This window comes from Phyllostomus discolor, chromosome 2 (assembly GCF_004126475.2).
Source record: "Phyllostomus discolor isolate MPI-MPIP mPhyDis1 chromosome 2, mPhyDis1.pri.v3, whole genome shotgun sequence".
NCBI classification, from domain to species: Eukaryota; Metazoa; Chordata; class Mammalia; order Chiroptera; family Phyllostomidae; genus Phyllostomus; species Phyllostomus discolor.
Genome location: NC_040904.2, coordinates 144615885 through 144635265, shown reverse-complemented (window position 1 = coordinate 144635265; position 19381 = coordinate 144615885). Strand labels below are relative to the sequence as shown.

At 44.7% G+C, this 19381-nt stretch overlaps 1 protein-coding gene across 1 annotated transcript in view; it reads right to left on the bottom strand.

Annotated features, from left to right (window-relative positions):
* Window positions 1–4: 4 nt before the first annotated feature.
* The window catches only part of LOC118498433 (maestro heat-like repeat-containing protein family member 1), a 34734-nt gene continuing 15357 nt past the window's right edge, over window positions 5–19381 (bottom strand). Inside the window, exons 2-6 of the mRNA XM_036016493.1 lie at window positions 3422–3571; window positions 2389–2543; window positions 1999–2131; window positions 1199–1389; window positions 5–368 (exon numbers count right to left, since the gene is read on the bottom strand). Coding sequence (XP_035872386.1) covers window positions 5–368; window positions 1199–1389; window positions 1999–2131; window positions 2389–2462 — 762 coding nt within the window. The 5' untranslated portion in view covers window positions 2463–2543; window positions 3422–3571. The remainder of the gene's footprint in view (window positions 369–1198; window positions 1390–1998; window positions 2132–2388; window positions 2544–3421; window positions 3572–19381) is intronic.

Sequence of the window (19381 nt, the reverse complement as noted above, 5' to 3'; positions counted from 1 at the left end):
TTCTTCACAATGCAACTGGGGTGGGAGAAGGGAACTCAGGAGTTGCTGGATGGGGGTTGGAGGGTGGGGATGAGGAAAAGGGGCAGTGTGTACAGAACAGGGGAAACGTGAGTGCTGAGGTCTGGGGATGAGGAAGGGAAGGGTAAAGGCTGCTGTATTTGAGTGCTGGGACCTGGAAAACTTCAGGTAGGGGGCAAGAGTGGCATGAGGCTTGCTGGGAAAATGGTTCCCACCTTGTCAGTTCTATGACCCCTAAGTAGTATAGTTGGGGGTTGCATAGAAGCTCCCAGCACTTCTGCTCTTCTGTGTCGGCCAACACTCCACCACATACAGCCGTCAGCAGCAACTTCACCACCTCTAAGGCACACCTGAAGGCCAGTCATCATGGGGTTTGGGAAAAGAGAGGGACAGACAGATGGATAAGGTGTTATGTCCTAGTTTGCATCCTTATGCTGGCAAACTAGGAGACAGTTCCCTAACCTGGTAGCTAGGTGGGTTCTGCCTCCCAACTCTGAAAATCCACAGCTCTCTGAAACTCATCTCCAGTCACTCACCTACTCAGCCCTTCAACCTCAGTATTCATGCAACCACACAGTCTTACAGAAGAGGCTCCAGAGATGTTGGAGAGCCATGGTGTTCGCATTCTGCTCTCCATGGCATAGAAAGGTTAGGATATGTCTTCACATCCACAGCCACCCAATCTGAATGTCTCTGCTGACTCGTTTTATTTCTTATGTAAGGTTGCACTTGAATAGAATACCCTGAGGCTTTAGAAAGAAGTACAACAACCATTTATTTAGGAGCTCAACCCTCACTTTACTGCAGAAAACTGCAGTAGTGACTTGCACAAGATGGCACAGCTAGTGACAGAGCTCAGCCACAGGTCACCCAGATTTGAATGGCCACAACCACATGGAGAGAATGACACAGGGGTAGTCTTGCCCTGTCATTCACCATCTAATTGAAACTTTTCACATGCAGAGTTAGGAACATAGATGTGAACCACTGAGTGAATCAGGAGAACAGCACATGAGAGAAAAGGAGGGAAGAGAAAGCTCCCACACCCATAAATAGATAGAATATCAGTGTGGAAGCCCAGCATCTCCTTCTCAGCCTCCCTAGTGGATCAGCATCCAGTTGCCCAGGGCCCTCTGGAGCTGACTAGTCCCATTCCTCCATCACATGGGGTTAGGCTTACCCAGCTGGGTTAAAGACCTTGCTCTCCTTCCCTGGGCTCTGTTTCTCCATGTAGACAACCTCCAGGGAAGGATATTTGTCAGTCACGCAGTGGAGATGACACAGCACAGCCAGCAAGAGCCGTGGGAAGAGTTCATGAATGGAGTCCTGGCACAGGGACCCAGACAGCATCTCATACAAGGCACAGGCCGCCTGGGGAAGACACATGGGAAGAAGGGAAGCAGAACTGACTAGGCCTGATGCAGACAAAATGGTCCTACAATCCCACACACTGTGTCCAGCCCTGCCCCACTTGTTACTGCCCAAAGGACACCCAAAGATGGAAAGCCCACAGCTCATCCCTGGGAAAATGAGGAGCCATGCACATGTACTCTGCTCTCTCTTCATTCCTCAACATACAAACAAAAAGGAAACAACTCTGAATTTTCAACAGAAAATGATTTGGGGCCTTCTTTGTCTAACCCAATTTTAGGAAACTAAACCTCCTCCTCTGCTCCCCATTCCTCCAGCCAGGCTCCAGGAAAATGAGTGTCTGCCCTCACACAACGAGATAGAAAAACCTGATGAACTCTGAACATCAGTTTCCCTGTCCATGAAATGGGGCTGATCTCCGCCCTTTCTACATCGTGCATTTTCTGGACGTCCACATCCACGCATGTGCAGTATCAGGGAGACCAGTGTTAAAGCTCTCCTCTTTGCTCCTCCCTCACACCTGCTCCCACCCTGCAGGTGCCCTTTGATCTTCAGATCTGCTCCCAAGTCCCAGTGATTCCTCAGCCCCATGTCCTCCCTCATGCTGACCAACACATGCTGGGGCACCATCTCTCTCCTTTCCCCTGTGCGGCACTGTTCCAAAATGCCCGAGAGCAGCTGCAGGATGTTGATGGTGGTCTCTTGCTGGGTGCCAAACATCTTCCACAGGTCCAGAATGATTCTGCAGGACCCAGAGACAGCTATGTCATGGGCCCTGGTGACCATGGTCCTAGGACTAGTCTGGTCTCAGGCCTATGAAAGGCCAGTTCTCAGGTGCCAGAGGGAGGGGGACACAAGAGGACTTGGCCCGGGAGCATGAAGTTTGCCTGGCATCAGGAGAAAGCATGCTGGTGCACAGATATTTGTCATGGACTTGGGGTGGAGCAGGGGAGGGCTCATGGGGAGGGAGGATGTTCTCCAGGGCCTTGAGAAGGATACCTATCCCAAGGGAGGGGTTTGTTGAGCAGCAGGGGCACCACAGTGTGGGTGTTGTTGCCAGCCAGCAAGCACATGGCCCGAAGGGTCTCCTCCTTTGTGCTGGGCTCCAGCTGGGATTTGAGCTGTTCCAGGATGCCTTCCACAATCTCCTCAACCTATAGGGTAGAGCCAGAAGAACCTCAGTTGTTCCTTCTTTACTTCCTTCCCTCCTCCTCCCTGTCTACCGATTCCTCAAGCTCAAGGGGGCCTAGTTGCAATCCTGTCAGTGACTCTTCTCAAGGCAGAATTCTGGGTTACCAGAGGCCAGACCAGCAGGGGCCACAAAAAAAAATTCTAGAATCTCATGCCAGGGCCCACTGTAGCCAATATCTGCCCACAGCCCTGGAGTCCAGACAGGAGCTCCCAGACTTCTCAGGAGACACAAGACCCTCCAGAGGGAAGACAAAAGCTCTGGTGACATCGTAGGGCTCTCCCTTTCAGCTGAGATCAATGTCCACTCATGAAACTGCAGGCACAGTGGCACTGGATGTGGAAGGACCACAGAGCTCTCACTTGGTTGTTTTTGATTTTTGTTTTGAATGAAGTAGGAAATGTAGATTTTTAAATGCTAAACTTTCTCATTTATATATGTTAGCCTAATAGAACATTTATGCAAAGGTCAGATATTTGATGAGCTTGCTTGTTTGCAGTCCACAGCCTTTCCTTTCACAGAGGTCTAGGCCCAGGTACACCCCAGGGAATCAGGGTGAATCCCACAACAGTGCCTACACTCCTCCACATGGTTGTCATTAACTGAGGAATCAGCCACCCACATGGGAGACACTGCAGTTACAAGCTCAGAATGACAATGTTCGGGCTCCCTGTGACCACAGAGAAAATTGAGCTCAAGCCTAGATTTTAGGGGTGAGTGAATTAAAGCCACCTGAGGAGAGGGACTTGGCCAAGGCCTTCCAGCTGCTTGGTGACAGAGCCAGGGGAGGAGCCCAGGGCTCCTGACTTTCAGGGCAGAGCTCTTGCTGCAGCACCACATTACCTTCTGTAAATCTGTGCCTCGCTCTTGGATGACAGCGCTCAACAACCGGGCTGAAGCCAGAGACCACTGGGCCCTGCTGCTGCTCAGTTCCTCCACAGCTGTCAGTGCCAGGTTGGTGAGCTGGGGTTGGGTGAAGAACTGTGCGAATGCCTGCAACAGGGTGGGATCAAGTTGGATGCAGGGGTCCCCTGTCTGAGACAGCCTGTGCCATTGCCCCTGGATAGGGAGGGCTTCTCTTGGGAAGATGTGCTTTTGTCTTAGGCTTGTGCTGTCTGCCTAGATCCAGAAGACTCTCAATAGTGACAGAGTCTTTGGGGATGGAAAGGAGATAACACCGACTTCAGATGCAGTGTGGGGCTCATAGGTCAGTGGCTGCAGAGGCAGTGCATGGGGAGAGGAGGGCTGGGGCTCAGAGGCACAGTGACATCTCTCTGAGGCATACATGGTGTCTACACATTGTTCACAAAGCATCATTAGCATGAAGCAAAGGCTTCTGGGGAGACAGGTCAACAAGGATTAGGACCCATGATGCCCAAAGAGAAAAAATGATAGCATGTGGTAGGAACATTTTTCCAAAAGGGTAAGTTCCCATGTAGTAATGGAATGGGAAATGAGATGGGATCACATAGTCTCACCCAGGAGTCTCTAATATCAGGCAACGAGAGCCTCAGGCTCTCCCCACTTTGTCTCTGGTCCTGCCCCCTCACCTTGCCAACATCGGTGGCATTTCTAGGGGGCGAATTCCATTTATTCTTGTCCTTGTCTTCCTGGAAGGTGAGTTTTTTCTTTGCTATATCTGAACCAAAAACACCCGGCCACAGTCCTTAGACAAAGAGAAAGCATCTTAGGCTCCCCACTTTCCAACCTTCTAGGACAAACTCCTGTTGCCCTCAGTCAGCTAGGGGCTGTGTGTGTCCTGTGGGGCTGGGAGTGGAGGAACGGTCCTTATGAACAGGAATGGTGGGAGTTGAGCTCAAAGGACCCACAAGCTGCCTGTCTCAGAGCAGAGGTAGAATTGGGTAAAAGTATGGGGCTCGGCAGGAGGAGGAGAAACTAGTTCAAAAGAACTATTTCCTGTGTGGGTATTTTGGCCCAAGAGATTGACTGTAGATGTTTGGGGACAGATTCATAAAAGGAAATGAGGTATTCAATTGACTTCTTGGGTCTCACTCTCCCAGGACAGAGTGTGGGGGGATGGCCAGTCCAAGTGGGAGGCTGTAGAGTGGGTGATAAGAGAAACTTCCCCTTACTCTTCTTTCTTGAGAGGATACAGGTGAGGTTGTAGGCAGCCTGGGATGACAGAAAGCAGAAGTTGTCCACAGGGTCCTGGCAGCACACGGCCAGCAGCTTTACCCAATGCTCCAGCTGGGTGATCTCCATCTGCATCTAGGGAAAGAAGCTGGAGGTTACCGAGCCATTCCCTTGGGCTGAGTTCGCAGGAAAAAAAACTGGGAGAAGGGAATGCATGTGTCAGAGTCATGGAAGGGGAGAGACTAGATGAGGTCGGTAGAAATAGGATTAGACAGGTGAATTCTCTCCATAAAGGACATAAGGGGTCATAGTTTTGGAATGACCTTACTCTGTCTCCCTTCTTTGCCTCTTGGCAGCCCACTCACCTGTCAAGCCTCACTCAAATGCCTCTTCCTCTATGAAGCTTTCCCTACAGCCATCACTTGTAATGTTGGTTTTGATGTTTCATTCCCACAACATTTGGTTTACACATTCATTATCACCTTCTGTTTAAATTCATGCTGTGTGTGCCTCTCGCCACAGTGGACAGTAAGATCCATACAGTCAGGGAACTGTCTCCGTCATCTGTGCGTTTGCTATAGCACCTGGCACAGTGCCGGGCACAAGGTGAGTGCTTAGTGACTGCTCGTTCAGATGAATAGTACCAAAATGAAACAAGTGGAATGAAATAAAATTGGTGGATGGAGAAAAAGACCAAGCAGAAGACATCAGCAGGGACGAAGGAGAGAACAAGATGGGATGCACAAGAGAAAACACAATGGGGTCAGGGCAAAGGGGGATGAGCATGAGTGACTGAGGCTCAATAATGCACATGATGCAGTTCTGGATAAACGCAGGAATAAGGGCAACCAGACTGGGTATGCGGCCCAGGCTCCAGGGCAGGCTCCCACTCACCTTGAAGTTCTTCATCGTTGCAGCAAATCCAAGAACATGGGCAGCACACTGCATGGCCCGTTCCCGCTCACTGTCCTTCTGGGAATTAAGCCATGGGTCCAAAAGCTGGAGGGAGAAGAGAATAAAAGGAGAGGCCCATTCAGCTGTATCCCGGAGGACAAGGAGGGCACTCTTGAACCCGGCTTCAGCAAAGTATCAGGGTAAGACTTCTGACAGCAGGGCCTCTTCTGCCAAGAAGATGGTTATGTGGGTCTGACACCAGAGGCCTTCATTTCCCAGCCTCAAATTTCCCCTCATCTAGGTGCTAGAAATCTCCTCAATTCCTATCCCTTCCTTTAGGTTAAAGCAGTGACTCTCAAAATATACCCACTCTGTTCACTTCAGTGGGTCCATATACCCTGGTGTTCCCCTACCCACCTCTTCCCACTCTTCAGTAGAGGAGAACTAGGTGATAACAAAGAAGAATCACTGTGCTCATGGATTCCAGGGCAAAGTGTGTGTAAGTCTGCTTGAGAAATATAACGATAAATAATTTCACTGGAAATGCAATGCATAAATGCCTCACCTTTAGTCAATTATGGGCCCAAAATAAAACTGATCCAAACACACAGTGCTATTTAATCTACAATCATTGATCTAACATGATGCATCTAAACAGACAACAATTAATAATTGAAAAAGAACAAGAAGAGCAGCAGGTAAAACTTCACAACAAACTGAAGAGAACACTGAGGCTGCCCTGAACAGAAAAAACACTTCCTGAAGAGATGAGGTATTTTAGTGGGAGTTTCACAAGTCTTCCTTGCAGCCCGACTATGATGAAAACCCCAGCATTGAGACTGTGTTCTGTAAATACCATTTTTCATGCAGAGGAATCAGAGCTCCTTGGAGGAACAGTGATTCCAGGACTGAGATAGGAAGGATACAAGATACTACACTGGAGAGCAAGGAAGCTATTGAAGGCTAATGGAGCCATGTTCAAGGGATTCAGGAGCCAACTTGAAGCCTGCCACTCACTGAAGGTAGGCCAATGTAGACATCAATAGAATAAGAGTTGTATTTGATTAAAACACATGAAACTTTTAAAAATTCATTATAAATTCAAATGATACTAGAAGACTTCCTACCAACATGGAGGCACAGGTAGGTATACTTTGCCTTTTTACACAACCAAAAGCAGGACAACAAGAAATTTAAAAACAAAAATGAACCAGAATTGCCAGAAAATAGAACTGTATGGCAGTCTGAAAACCAAGGAGTTAAAAAAGGAACATTCACTCAGATGGGTAGGAGGGGCAGAGATGGGCAGCTGTGGCAGGGAGGACTCCTGGCAAGGCAGCAGCTGGTGAACCTGGTGGTCCCACATTAGTATGAGGATAATCCAGGAGGAACAACTGGGGAGTGAGACAGACCACACAAACCAGGGATACAGCATGGGGAATAAAGCCTCAAAATCTCTGGCTGTGAAAACTTATGGGGATTGCAGTGGCAGAAGAAACTCCCAGCCTCACAGGAGAGTTTGTTGGAGAGACCCACAGGGTCCTAGAATGCACATAGCCCACCCACCCACCTGGAAAGTAGTACCAGGGAGCCCAATTTGCTTGTGGGTAGTGGGGAACATGACTGAAGGCTGACTGAGAGCTCAGAAAGTGACATTGTTCCCTCTCAGACCCCTTCCTCACATACAGCACCACATTGCAGGGACATGGGTTGCCCTGCACTGGCAATACCTAAGGCTCTTCCCCCTTACAACATATCAGGTGCACCAAGACAAAGAAATATGGCCCAAATGCAAGAACAGATCAAAATTCCAGAAAAAAGAGCTAAGTGATGAGGAGATAGACACCCTACCTGGTACAAAGTTTAAAGCATTGGTAATCAGGATGCTTACAGAACTGATTGAGTTCAGTCACAAAATGAAGGAAGAAGTGAAGGCTACCCAAAGTGAAATTAAACAGAACATATAGGGAATCAACAGTGACAAGTAGGAAACTGGGGCTCACATCAACAATTTGGAACAAAGAGAAGAAATAAACATCCATCTAGAACAGAATAAAGAAACAGGAATTCAAGAAAAAATATTAGAGGAGAGGCTGAGGAACATCTGGGGCAACTTTAAGCTCTCTAACATGTGAATCATAGGGGTGCCAGAAGGAGAAGACCGAGAGGAAGAAATTGAGAGTTTATTTGAACAAATAATGAGGGAATACTTCCCCAATCTGGAAAAAGATATAGACTTCCAGGAAGTCCAGGAAGCTCAGATAATCCCAAAGAAATTGCACCCAAGGAGGAACAAAGTAAGGCACATCATAATTATATTACTCAAGATTAAAGACTGGGAAAGAATCCTAAAAGGGGTAAGAGTAAAGGAGACAGTTACCTACAAAGGAGTGCCCTTAAGACTATCAGCTGATTTCTCAAAAGAAATCTTACAGGCAAGAAGGGGCTGCAAAGAAGTATGTGAGTCATGAAAAGCAAGGACCTACATCCAAGATGATGATCCAGCAAAGCTCTCATTTAGAATGAAAGGGCAGATAAAGTGCTTTCTGGATAAGGTCAAATTAAAGGAGTTCCTCATCACCAAGCCCGTATTATATGAAATGATAAAGGGACTTATTTAAGAAATAGATAAAACTCTAGAACAGTGAAATAACAACAAACTCGCAACTATCCACAACTGAACTTAAAAAAAGAGAAATCAAAACTAAGCAAACAACTAGAACAGGAACAGAACCAGGGAAATGGAGATCACATGGAGGGTTTTCAGTGGGGAAAGGGAGGGGAAGAATGGGGGGAGAAGTACAGGGATGAAGAAGCATAATTGGTAGGCATAAAATAGATGGGGAGAGGTTAAGAATAATGTATGAAACAGAGAAGCCAATGAACTTCTATGTACAACCCATGGACATGAACTAGGGGGGTGGAATGCTGGAGGCAGGATGGTGCAGGGTGACGTGGGGATAAAGGGGAGAACAAAATTGGGACTACTGTAATAGCATAATCAATAAAGTATACTTAGAAATAAAAATTAAATGAAGTAAAAACTGATACTAGAACAATAACTGTCCCTTGTTGCTTTTGGAGAATACTGGGAAATAATTCATTACTGTGAAAACTGATAAAGAAAAAGGATGCAGTATTTATCTTGCCTTTTCAATATGAGCTGTACCTCAATGGCAACAAATAGTCTGTAAAGGTAACTTCTTTTTAGAGAAGAGTTCCAGCTAAATATGAATAAAGAATGCTGGAATCACAATGTCATGGTTTTGCAAAAAGAAACAGAAGTACATTCATTCCATAGGATACTATGTAGCAGCAAGAAGGAATGATCCAGTGCGGCATGTAACAACATAGATGACGCTCAAAGATACACCATTGAAGTGAAGTAATACAGACACACAGAAAAACACATATTGTATGATGGCATTTATGTGACGTTTCCAGAACAAGCCAAACTAATCTATGGTGATACCAGTCAGAAGAGCGGTCATTGGCAGGGGTTATTCACTGGGAGTGGGCACATGTGGAACCTTTTGTGTTGTATTTTACACAGATGCATGCATAAGTAAAAATGTATCTAAGTACATTTATGATTTATACACTTTAATGTAGCAAGTGAAATTTCAGTAATAAGTTCTTTTAAAAAGAGTATCACCATTTTTCTTTTTTTATTATATTTTTTCCATTACCACTTAGTCCCCTTACACCATCCTCCCTGCTCCCTGCTATCACCACACTGTTGTCCATGTCCATGAGTCCTTTCTCCTTCTTGCTTAATCCCCCCAACCCTCCCCTCGCTTAGCTGTCATTTTGCCCTGTTATCTATGAGCCTGTTGCTATTTTGCTTGTTAGTTCAGTTTGTTCGTTAGTTTCCACATATGAGAGAAATCACATCGTATTTGTCTTCCTCTGACTGGCTTATTTTACTTAGCATAATGTTCTCCAGATGCATCCTTACTGTCACAAATGGCAAAATTTTCTTCTTTATTACACCTGAGTAGTATTCCATTGTGTGAATGTCCCATGGTTGTTTTATCTCCTTGTCTAGTGATGAATGCTTGGGGTGCTTCCATATCTTGGTGATTGTAAATAAAACTGAGATGAACATAGGGGTGCTTACATTCTATTGAATTCATGTTTTGGGTTCCTTTGGATATATTCCCAGAAGTGGGGTCACTGGGTCAAACAGCAGATCCAGTTTTAATTTTCTGAGGTATCTCCATACTGCTTTCCACAGTGGCTGCACCAGTCTGCATTCCCTCAAAGAGTGCAAAAGGGTTCCCCTTTCTCCACATCTTCACCAGCACTTGTTTGTTGATTGATTGATGATGGCCACTCTGACAGGTGGGAGATGATATCTCATTGTGGTTTTAATTTGCATTTCTCCAATGATTAGTGACCCTGAGCATCTTTTCATGTGTCTATTGGCCATCTGTATGTCCTCTTTGGAGAAGCATCTGTTCAGGTGCTTAGCCTATTTTGTAATTGGCTTGTTTGCATTTTTTGGTGTCGAGTATTGTAAGTTCTTTATAAATTTTGGATATTAACTCTTTATCAGATGTATTGGCAAAATATTCTCCCTTTCTGTGGGTTGTATTTTACTGTTGTTGATGTTTTCCCAAGAAAATTTTACCCTTTGAGACCCTTTTACCCTTTGTCTCAAAGGTGGGTAGATGGACCTGGAGAACATTGTGCTAAGTAAAATAAGATAAGAGAGAAAGACAAATGCCATACGATTTCACTCTTAGGTGGAATCTAATGAATGAGCTGAACTAACAAGCAAAATGGAGACAGACTCATAGATGGAGAGCAGGACGACAACAAAGGTGGGGAGGTGAGGGGGTGAAGGGGTTGAGCAAAAAGGAAAAAGGACTCATGGACAACCGTGTGGTGATTGCTGGGGGGAGGCGGTATAAGGGGGATAAATGGTAATGGGAAAAATACAACAGAAATCAATCAATAAACAGGACCCCGGGGACCTGTGGGACAGTCCCAAAATGTCCAATATTTATGTCATTGGCACCCCAGAGGGAAATCAGAAAGTGCAATACTGAACAAATTTGAATAGGTGATGGTTGAAATTTTCCAGCATTGGCTAAAAGACATAACTTCAGAGATTCAAGAAGCTTCGTGCATTCCAACCAGTTATGTCTCAAGAAATCCACATGCAGACACATCACACTGAAATTTCTGAAAACTGAAAACAGAGAACCCACATCTTGAAAGAAACCAGAAAGAATGAAGTGTTACCTATAGGAAAAAAAGGATTTGAATAGATGTGTATTTCTTATCAGAAAGAAAGAAGTGGAAGGATATTTTTAAAATACTGAAATTAAAATGACCCAGGATTAGTGTCCAGAGAGGGAAAAAGGCCTTCAGAAATTATGGTGAGATAAAGGCACTCTCAGGTGAAGGAAAATGAAGAGAATTCCTGGACAACAAATTTGCTCTAAAAAACAAAGGGAAGAAAAATGATAACAAAAGTAAAGTTGGAACATAAGGATTGAATACAAATGGTAAGACATTCTTCTTCTTCTTTTTTTTAATTATCAACCCAGGACATGCTCATTGATTTTTGAGACAGAAAGGAGAGGGGGAGAGAGGGAGAGAAACATCAGTCAATTGCCTTTCCTATGCACCCCAGACCAGAGATCCCTGGTTCACACCCTGACCAGGGCCCGGGCCCCTACCTAGGCAGGTGCCCTGACCAGAATCCAATGCACATCCTTTCAGTTTACAGGATGATGCTCCAACCATGCGAGCCACACTGGCCAGGGCAACAGACTATTCTTCTAATGAGATCTGAAAAACATGTTGGATGGCTCAAACCAAATAGAAAATTGTCTCATGGGGTTTTTAATGTAAGTAAACATAATGTGAAGACAGCTAGAAGATAAAGAGGGTGGAGAATAAAGAAGTCTGTGTGATGATAAAGTGTCTACCTTCCACCTAGAGTGGTAAAATATTGATTCTAAGTATAATGGGTTGTGAACAGTATGTCTATTGTAATCCCTAAAGCTACTGCTATAAAAACTATGCAAAGAGATATTGTCAAACCACAATACATAAGCTAAAACATAATATTAAAATGTGGAAATCAACCAGAGGAGATAAAAAAAAAAGAGGAAAGCGAGAAACAGAAATGAGAGGGAACAAGCAGTACACACATAATAAAGTGGTAAACCTTTATTACTTTATTATATCAGTAACTTCATTAAATGTCAATGACCTAATGAGAATATGTCTGTGAGCCCCCTACTATCTCAGTCACTGGGGTGAGATGAACTATGAAGTGAAATCCACAAAACAAGCATTTGAGAAGAAAAGTAGAAGCATCTAAAAATATAGACATGTTGCAACTGACTCAGGAAGATTCAACTGCTGAATGTTCTGGTTCTAAAAGATGGACGAGGAGAAAGAGGCTCTCATTGATGGGTTCTCCTTTGATTTCTATCCCAAACTGCAAAAGATAACCAATTTGGTCAGCTGTCTCCAGGAGCACCCACCCGCTGGGAGCGGTTTCACAATAAGCAGTGTTTACACTCTCCTTTGAACACACCGTGAAAGTGATGACACAGGTGAAGCACTTCTGGTCAGCTAAAAGCTCTCCTCAGTCAGCTAGTGAGCCCTCCCCATTTACTCTGGATTTGCAGAGAATTTCAAACACCCACTGTACACACCCATCCAGTCTACTTTTTATATAGAAGAACAGCAAAACATGACTTCCAGTCCATGTCTCTCTGTGCTGTAACTCTGCAATAATGTGCAAATGGCGTGATACCAAGGTTCCTGATAGCAGCTCCTAATAACTACTTCTGCTTTTGGAATTTTTTAAGCTCATTAAACCTCTGTCCATTTCAGTTTGATTTTCTCACTTTGTACAATATAAGCATGTTCCTCCCTTTCATCATCCCCCCTTTTGTGTTTTAACATCCTGTACTTCTGTATGAGAGGAGACTTAGCCTTGGGTACTTCTTGCTGAAGGTCTAATACTTTGTAAATAAAATCAATGTTCATTTACAAAATGTGAGTGATCTGAACACACCAATTAAAAGATAAATCACCAGGAAGCATTTTTAAAAATGAGCCTACCAAACAGATCTCTTAAATGACCAACTGTCTGCTATCTGCAACAATATCACTTCAAATACGAAAATACTGGTATGTCAAAAGTAAAAAGATGAACAAGGAAGTGTCTTGCAAACACAAATTTTAAAAAAGCTACAGTGAGTATTTATAATGAAGACATGAAGACTTCATGGCAAAGAAAATTACTAGAGATAAGTAGGGCATTTCATAAGGACAAAAAGAACAGTTTACCAAGAAGATCCTAGCATGTGTGCACTTAACAAAGCTTCAAAACATATGAAGGAAAAGCTGACAGAACTGAAAGGAAAAACAGGTAAGTCTTTGGTAAACTTGGAGATCTCAACATTCTTCTCTCAGAGATTGATATCAGTAAATAGAAAATCAGCAAAGAGGCCACAGAACTGCCACCATCAGGTGGCATTTTAGCACCATGCATCCCACAGGAGCAAACAGGCTATATCTTGCCTCGTTAAATAAAACCTTAACAAATTTTAAAAATTGAAATAATAAAATGTGAGATAAACATACTCTCAGGTGAAGGAAAACTGACCATAACAGAATTAGAATAGAAACCAAAAACTAAAAGAGGATTGAAAGAAAATTCTTCAAACCTCTAGAAATCAAACCATACACTTCTAAATAATTTATTGGCCAAAAAGAAAATGCAAGAGAAATTGTAATATATTTTGAACTAAAGAATGAAAATGCAGCATATCAATACGTATGGAATCAGCTCATGTCATGCCTAAAGGGAAATTTATAGCACTAAATATTTATATTAGAAAAGGAGAAAGGTCTCAAGTCAATAATCTAGGTTTCCACTTAAGAAAAAGTAGAAAAAGTAAAGGAAGTCCAAAGAAAGCAGAAGGAATACTACAAATAATAGCAAAAATTGATAGAAGTTGAAAACAAAAACAGAGAAAAATATGAAGAAATTAAATAGAGAAAACAAACAAAAAGTTGGTTCTTTTTAAAAGATCAATAAAATTAATATTTCTACAGCTCACTTCTATGCCTGTCATTTTATAAAGAAACTTTCTCTTATAGTTTGAACAGAAAAATGACAGATTGGATGAAAACATGTACAAATTAGAGATCTGTAAAAGGACTTGTGACCATTATGATTAGAGAAAGAAGTCAGCCTGATAAAAGGTAACACACTAGCTGATTCCACGTATACAACATCCTCAAAAGGACACAATTCCAGAGACAGAGAACAGGTTGGTGGCTGCCAGAGAACAGAGGCAAGGTGGGGAGGAGATGTGACTATAAAGCAGTAGCATGAGAGAATTTCTCTTGGTGAGGGAACATCCAAATCATAATGGTGGTGGAGGGGTGTGTACATAATTCTACAAAAGAGATCAAACTGCATAGGACACACACAAATGAGCGCATGTAAACACTGGTGGAAACTGGACAAAGTGCGTAGTCTTACGCTAGTGCACCCACGTCAGTGCCCTGGTTTTGACAGTGCGCTATTCAAGTGCTCTAAGAACTACAGTGTTTTTGCAACTCCCAGAGAGCCTCCAATCCTTTCAAATTTAAAAGTTCAGGAGAAAACTAGCAGCAAAATGATTGGAAACAGTCCAGTGTCCATTTATAGGAGACCAATGAAGAAACTATAAGACATGCACACAATGTGTGAAACCATAAAATAAAATTTAAAAAGGAATATATTTGTGAACCGATACAGACAAATGAAAAAGCAAGGCCTGGGGTACTAGGTAGAATGTGCCACCTGCAGCATAAAAAAGAAAGGGAGATAAGAACATACCATAAACAGAGATTTGTCTATTTTTACTTAGTAAAATGGGAAGCACAAACCAGAAGTGAATGAAAAGCTTATCTACAGAGGGTGAGTGGTAACAAGGTTAGGAAGATCAGTATGGGAGCAAGAATTTGCTGAGCAAACTGTTACATAATTTTACATTTTTAATGATGTAAATCTCTACATCATCAAGCTCTTCAATTAAATAAGAGGAAGACAACCATAACATTTAATACAAACAAATAAGTGTAAATTATATCAATTTGATAATATGATCACATAGAAAAGATTTATTTCAAGATGTAACTTTTGGATGCAATTCTCTGACTATAGTCCTCAGTGATCTACATTCTAACAGCAAGAGAATCTTCACAGAAATCTTAAACTTCCTGCAGTAATTGGGGAATAGAATTTTCAGGAGAAAGCCAAAGTATCGTGATGACATTAACAGAGGGAAAGTTGTTGATAAACAGGCACATAATTTTTAAATGGACAAATTATTTGAACCTGCACCTCAATTCTTTAAGCCAAGCACTTTGTAAACATCTCATTCAATTATCAAGTGACGGTATAACTAGGTACTGTCATTCCATTATCCAGGGGAAAACTGAGGCAAAGACAAATGAAGTAACTCCCCAAGACCACACAGCAAACCACGGAGCCAGAATCTGGAACTGCAGCGTGTGGAAGTCAAGAGCCCCTGCTTTCAACTTTAACTGCTATGAAGCAGCAGCAGAAGGGCGCTGAGAGAGGAGGTGGTCACGGCGATGGCTGATGGGGAAGAAGGAAGGAGGAGGTTTTCTTCTCTGAAGGCAAGGCCTACATTATTTGGATCCCAGCCCTTCTTAACCTTTCCCTAAGAGCTCTGCACCCCACCTTCATCAGCAGTTCTCCTTCTTAGTTTGTCCCTAGACTGTTCTCCTCATCTGCTTCCAACTGTACTGAGTTGGTAGTGTACCCCCAAATTTATGTCCACCCAGCACCTCAGAATGTGACCTTGTCTGGAAATAGGGTCTTTGTAGGTGATTCAAGTTAAGGTGAGTTCCTACTGGGTTCAGGTGGGTCCTAACCCAATGCTGTCCTTTTTAAGAAGAGAAAACACACACGCACACACACATGCACACACACACACGCAGAGGGGAGAATGCCCTGTGGAAATAATGGAGACAGATTGCAATGCTATGTGTCCAGACCAAGAGATGCCCCACAGGTTGCTAGGAATCACTGGAGGCTAGGAGAGACACCTGGAACAGGCTCTCCTTCAGAGCCTCCAGTAGGAACCAACCCTGCCGACACCTTGATTTTGGACTTCCATCCTTCATGACTGTGACAGCATGTTGTGTGGAGCCCCTCAATTGTGGAGCTTCATTACGGCAGCCCTAGGAAACTAGTATGTCGACTTCCAGGGGCTTCTTCCCACTGACCTCCAAGCAGTCCTCGATCCGTGTGGGCATCTCAGTGATGACTGTCTCTGTGAGCCTCAGGAGGGATCCCATGGTCACATTAAACAGATCCTGAGGGAAATAAAGGGACTCAAACAAATGCCAAGCTCTCAGGCCCAGCCCTCCTTCCAGACACCCTGCTCAGAATTCTGGCTGTCCAGGAAGCTTTTGTTGAGGAAGCCTGCTCCAAAATTGCCCCCTACACTCCAAGCGCTACTCACCCACCACTCACTTCAATAGATTCCCCTGTTGTGTGCACCAGAGCACAGATGTCTGCCTGTTGGGCAGTTTGTCTTGGTGGACTGGGAGATCCCTGACAACATAGCTACTACCCCTGGCTGCCCCATCCCCACTCCCCACCTGAGTTCATCTGGGACTCTGCTCCCAGGGTGGGCAGCTTCAGTAAGAGGCCCTGACTCACAGGTGGCTGGTTCCAGGGGGAAGAGGACCGACCTGGCAGTTGGCTGCTGGTAACTGATTCACAAAAGCTAAGAGAGTGGATTTCTCCCTCTCACCCTTTAGTGAACTGAGTGGCCTTGCCCAAAACTTATAAAGAAAGTAGATAAGCTGCCAAGGAGTGCTTCTAATGGTAAGCCTGCTGGGAGAACCAAGGCAACACTTGTGATAGATGCAGACCACTAAAATTGAAAAGCAGGGGGAAAGAGTAAGAAAGGCAGCTTTCCCTGCAATAAGGGACTGAAAAAAAACCCACCTCAGGGTAGAGCTGTTCTTACCGGGCACTGGGAATTCCAAGTCTGCCCCCCCCGACATACATACACACAGGGAAATCTTGTCAAAATACCCTCCCCACCCTGACCAGATTTACACTGAGGAGAGCCCCAAGGGGACACAACCAGAGGAATCTTCCCATCTCAGCCCTTTCTGTATGTACCAGTCCTTCCTTCATAACATAAATAAATATGAAGTAAAAAGGAAGGACCACCAGACATCAGATGAAAAGAAGGCCCAAGGTGAACAGACCAACTGATCTTGAAGAAAATCAAGCAAATTCAGTTGCTACCTACCAACAATTGAATCTAAATCAGAAACTACGCAAACAAGTAGCTCAGAGGTACAATCGTAGATACAGAGATAGTTTTGATGGTTGTGGGAAGGGTTAGGTGTGGGGGGGAATGGGAGAAGAGGTGAGGGGATTAAGAAGTACAAATAGGTCATTACAGAATAGCCAAAGGGATGCAAAGTACAGTAAAGGGAATGGAGTAGCCAAAGAACTCATGCACATGACCGATGGACGTGAACAATGCCTGAGGGAGTGGGTGGTGCCAGTGGAGGGGGCAAGGGGTAAAATCAGGGTAAGTATAATAGCACAATCAATAAAACAAAATTAAAAAAATAGAAAACTAAAGCCAAAGAGACAAACATCAGAGTTACTTACCACATTGGCCCGGGCCTCCTCTGGCCTGTATGCGTTCTTTTGCAACACGTCTGCAGGCGGCAGGCAGAACACACTCCTGAAGCACAATCGGAGCAGCTCTGTTCCTTGTTCCACCTCTAAGAGGGGCCCCAGCATCCTAGGAAACAGGGAGGAGAAGTGTAACTAGACCATGGTGGTTGGTAATAACTGCTGAGGAAGGTAAAGAAGGGGACAGTAGAGACAGAAGGGTAGGTGGGAGCAAGGAAGAGGAAGATAACAGAAGAAAGAGTAATAAGAAGAAAAGGAGGAAACTAGGAAAAGGTGAAAGGAGCCAAGAAGGTGGAAAGAAGGGAACTAAGGGGAAGAGGTGAGGCATGACTCTCACTGGAAAGGGTACTGCTAATTAGGGAGGATATATTACTCTTCAGTTCCCCAGAGGTTTTCAGAGAATGGGCATCAGTGATGGAGATGGAGGTGCCTAGTTGGGGCAGCCCTGAAAGCAAAGGGAAGCCTGGGAAGGAGTGACAGCAAGTCCTGTCTCCAGGTTATCTCTGCCAGGTGCTCTGAAAATCCCATCCAAAAAATCCTTGCAAAAAAAGTGGCAGACATTGTCCAGTCAATTTCTACTACTCCCTTATGCTAGAGGCAGAGGCAGAAAATAAGCGGTGGGGGTCGACTAGGGAATGAAGAGCAGTAATAGAACCAGGGCAGAGAAGACAGAGTGGATGGCATGTTGTTACCTGAAGTCAGCGATGATGTTCATTGCCTTCTGTATAATGGGGCTGGAGATGGAGTCCAATGGCTCCTTGCTGATCAGCTCCTGTCCCACAAACACGCACACACACACACACACATACACACACACGGGTGGCAAACATGTTTTTCCCATCTGCCTCTGTGTCCCCCTGCTCTAGGCTGTGTCCATCAGAAGATGGGATCTAGAATTTCTAGGAACCTCCAAAGACTCTGAGGACAGCGCGCCTCTCTGACTTCCAGCCATACCTTCCCCCAGCCGAGGAGTGCTACCAGTGATTCCCACAAGACCTGTCATCCCTCCTCTCTGCTTTCCCACCTCCATCCTCCTCAGAGGTACTTACCACCATTAGGTTTATTACTGACAGTTTCTTAGGGAAACTGAATCCACAGGCCAAGTGCTGCTGGCTGCTCAGGATGTTTGTCAGGATAGTCAGGGCGTCCAGGTAATCCTGCTGCAGGTTCTTGTCCTGAATGAACCAGGAAGCTCATAGACCTCCAAGGTGAGCATGACCCTGGGACCAGGGCACACTACCTACAGCAAGTCTGGGGGATGAGGAGCTAAGCCTTCTGTAGCCTTCCTCAGACTGAAACTCTGGGTCTCCCCTGTGAGGGGAGCCTGGGACATCCCTATGGGAGATGGGGCCAGCCTGCTCACCAACCCCCTTCCTGAGTCCCCCTCGTAGATCTCCTAAATTAGGATAGATTTAGGTTCCTTGTCTCTCAAGATAGTGTCTTCCCCGTGGATAAGTTCTTCCTAAATATGTGTAGCTGGGAATGGAAAGGGCTTCATCTCCATCCCTGGGGATCCAAGCTGTGGACAAACAGCGAAGGCAGGAGAATAGTATGAGGCTCCTTCACCTTCCCTAAACCCTTCCTCCTATGACTATCAGAAGATTTAAGCTTTATTCGTCCCTTCATCAGGGAAGGCAGTGCAGAGCCCAAAGGCACATTACGTAGATTGCCACCATGGAAGGAGACACTTTTTAACAGACTCAAAATTCCTGTGGTCCCTGCTTGGCCAGGTAGAGTCTCCAGTGGCATTCAGTGAAAGGATAGAAATACAGGAGAAGTAACTGTACTAGCCCCACACCCTGACTGCCATTCAAGGCCAGGTGTTTTTCTGAAAGGGAAGGTGAAGAGATGGCAGAGAAGGGATGCTGGAGAAGCAGAGTGAACAGGAAGTACCTTCTCCACAATGCAGTTGTGGTAGTGTTGCAGGACCAAGGCCAGGATGCCATCTAAATGGGTGAAGATGGCTCCCTTGTGCTCCAGAATTATTTTGCCGTAAATGAAACAGATGGTATTGCATGCCATTGCCCATTTCCTTCGCTGATGTTCCTGTAGGGGAAAGGGGAAAACTTGGCTCCTTCTTACCTAACCCATAT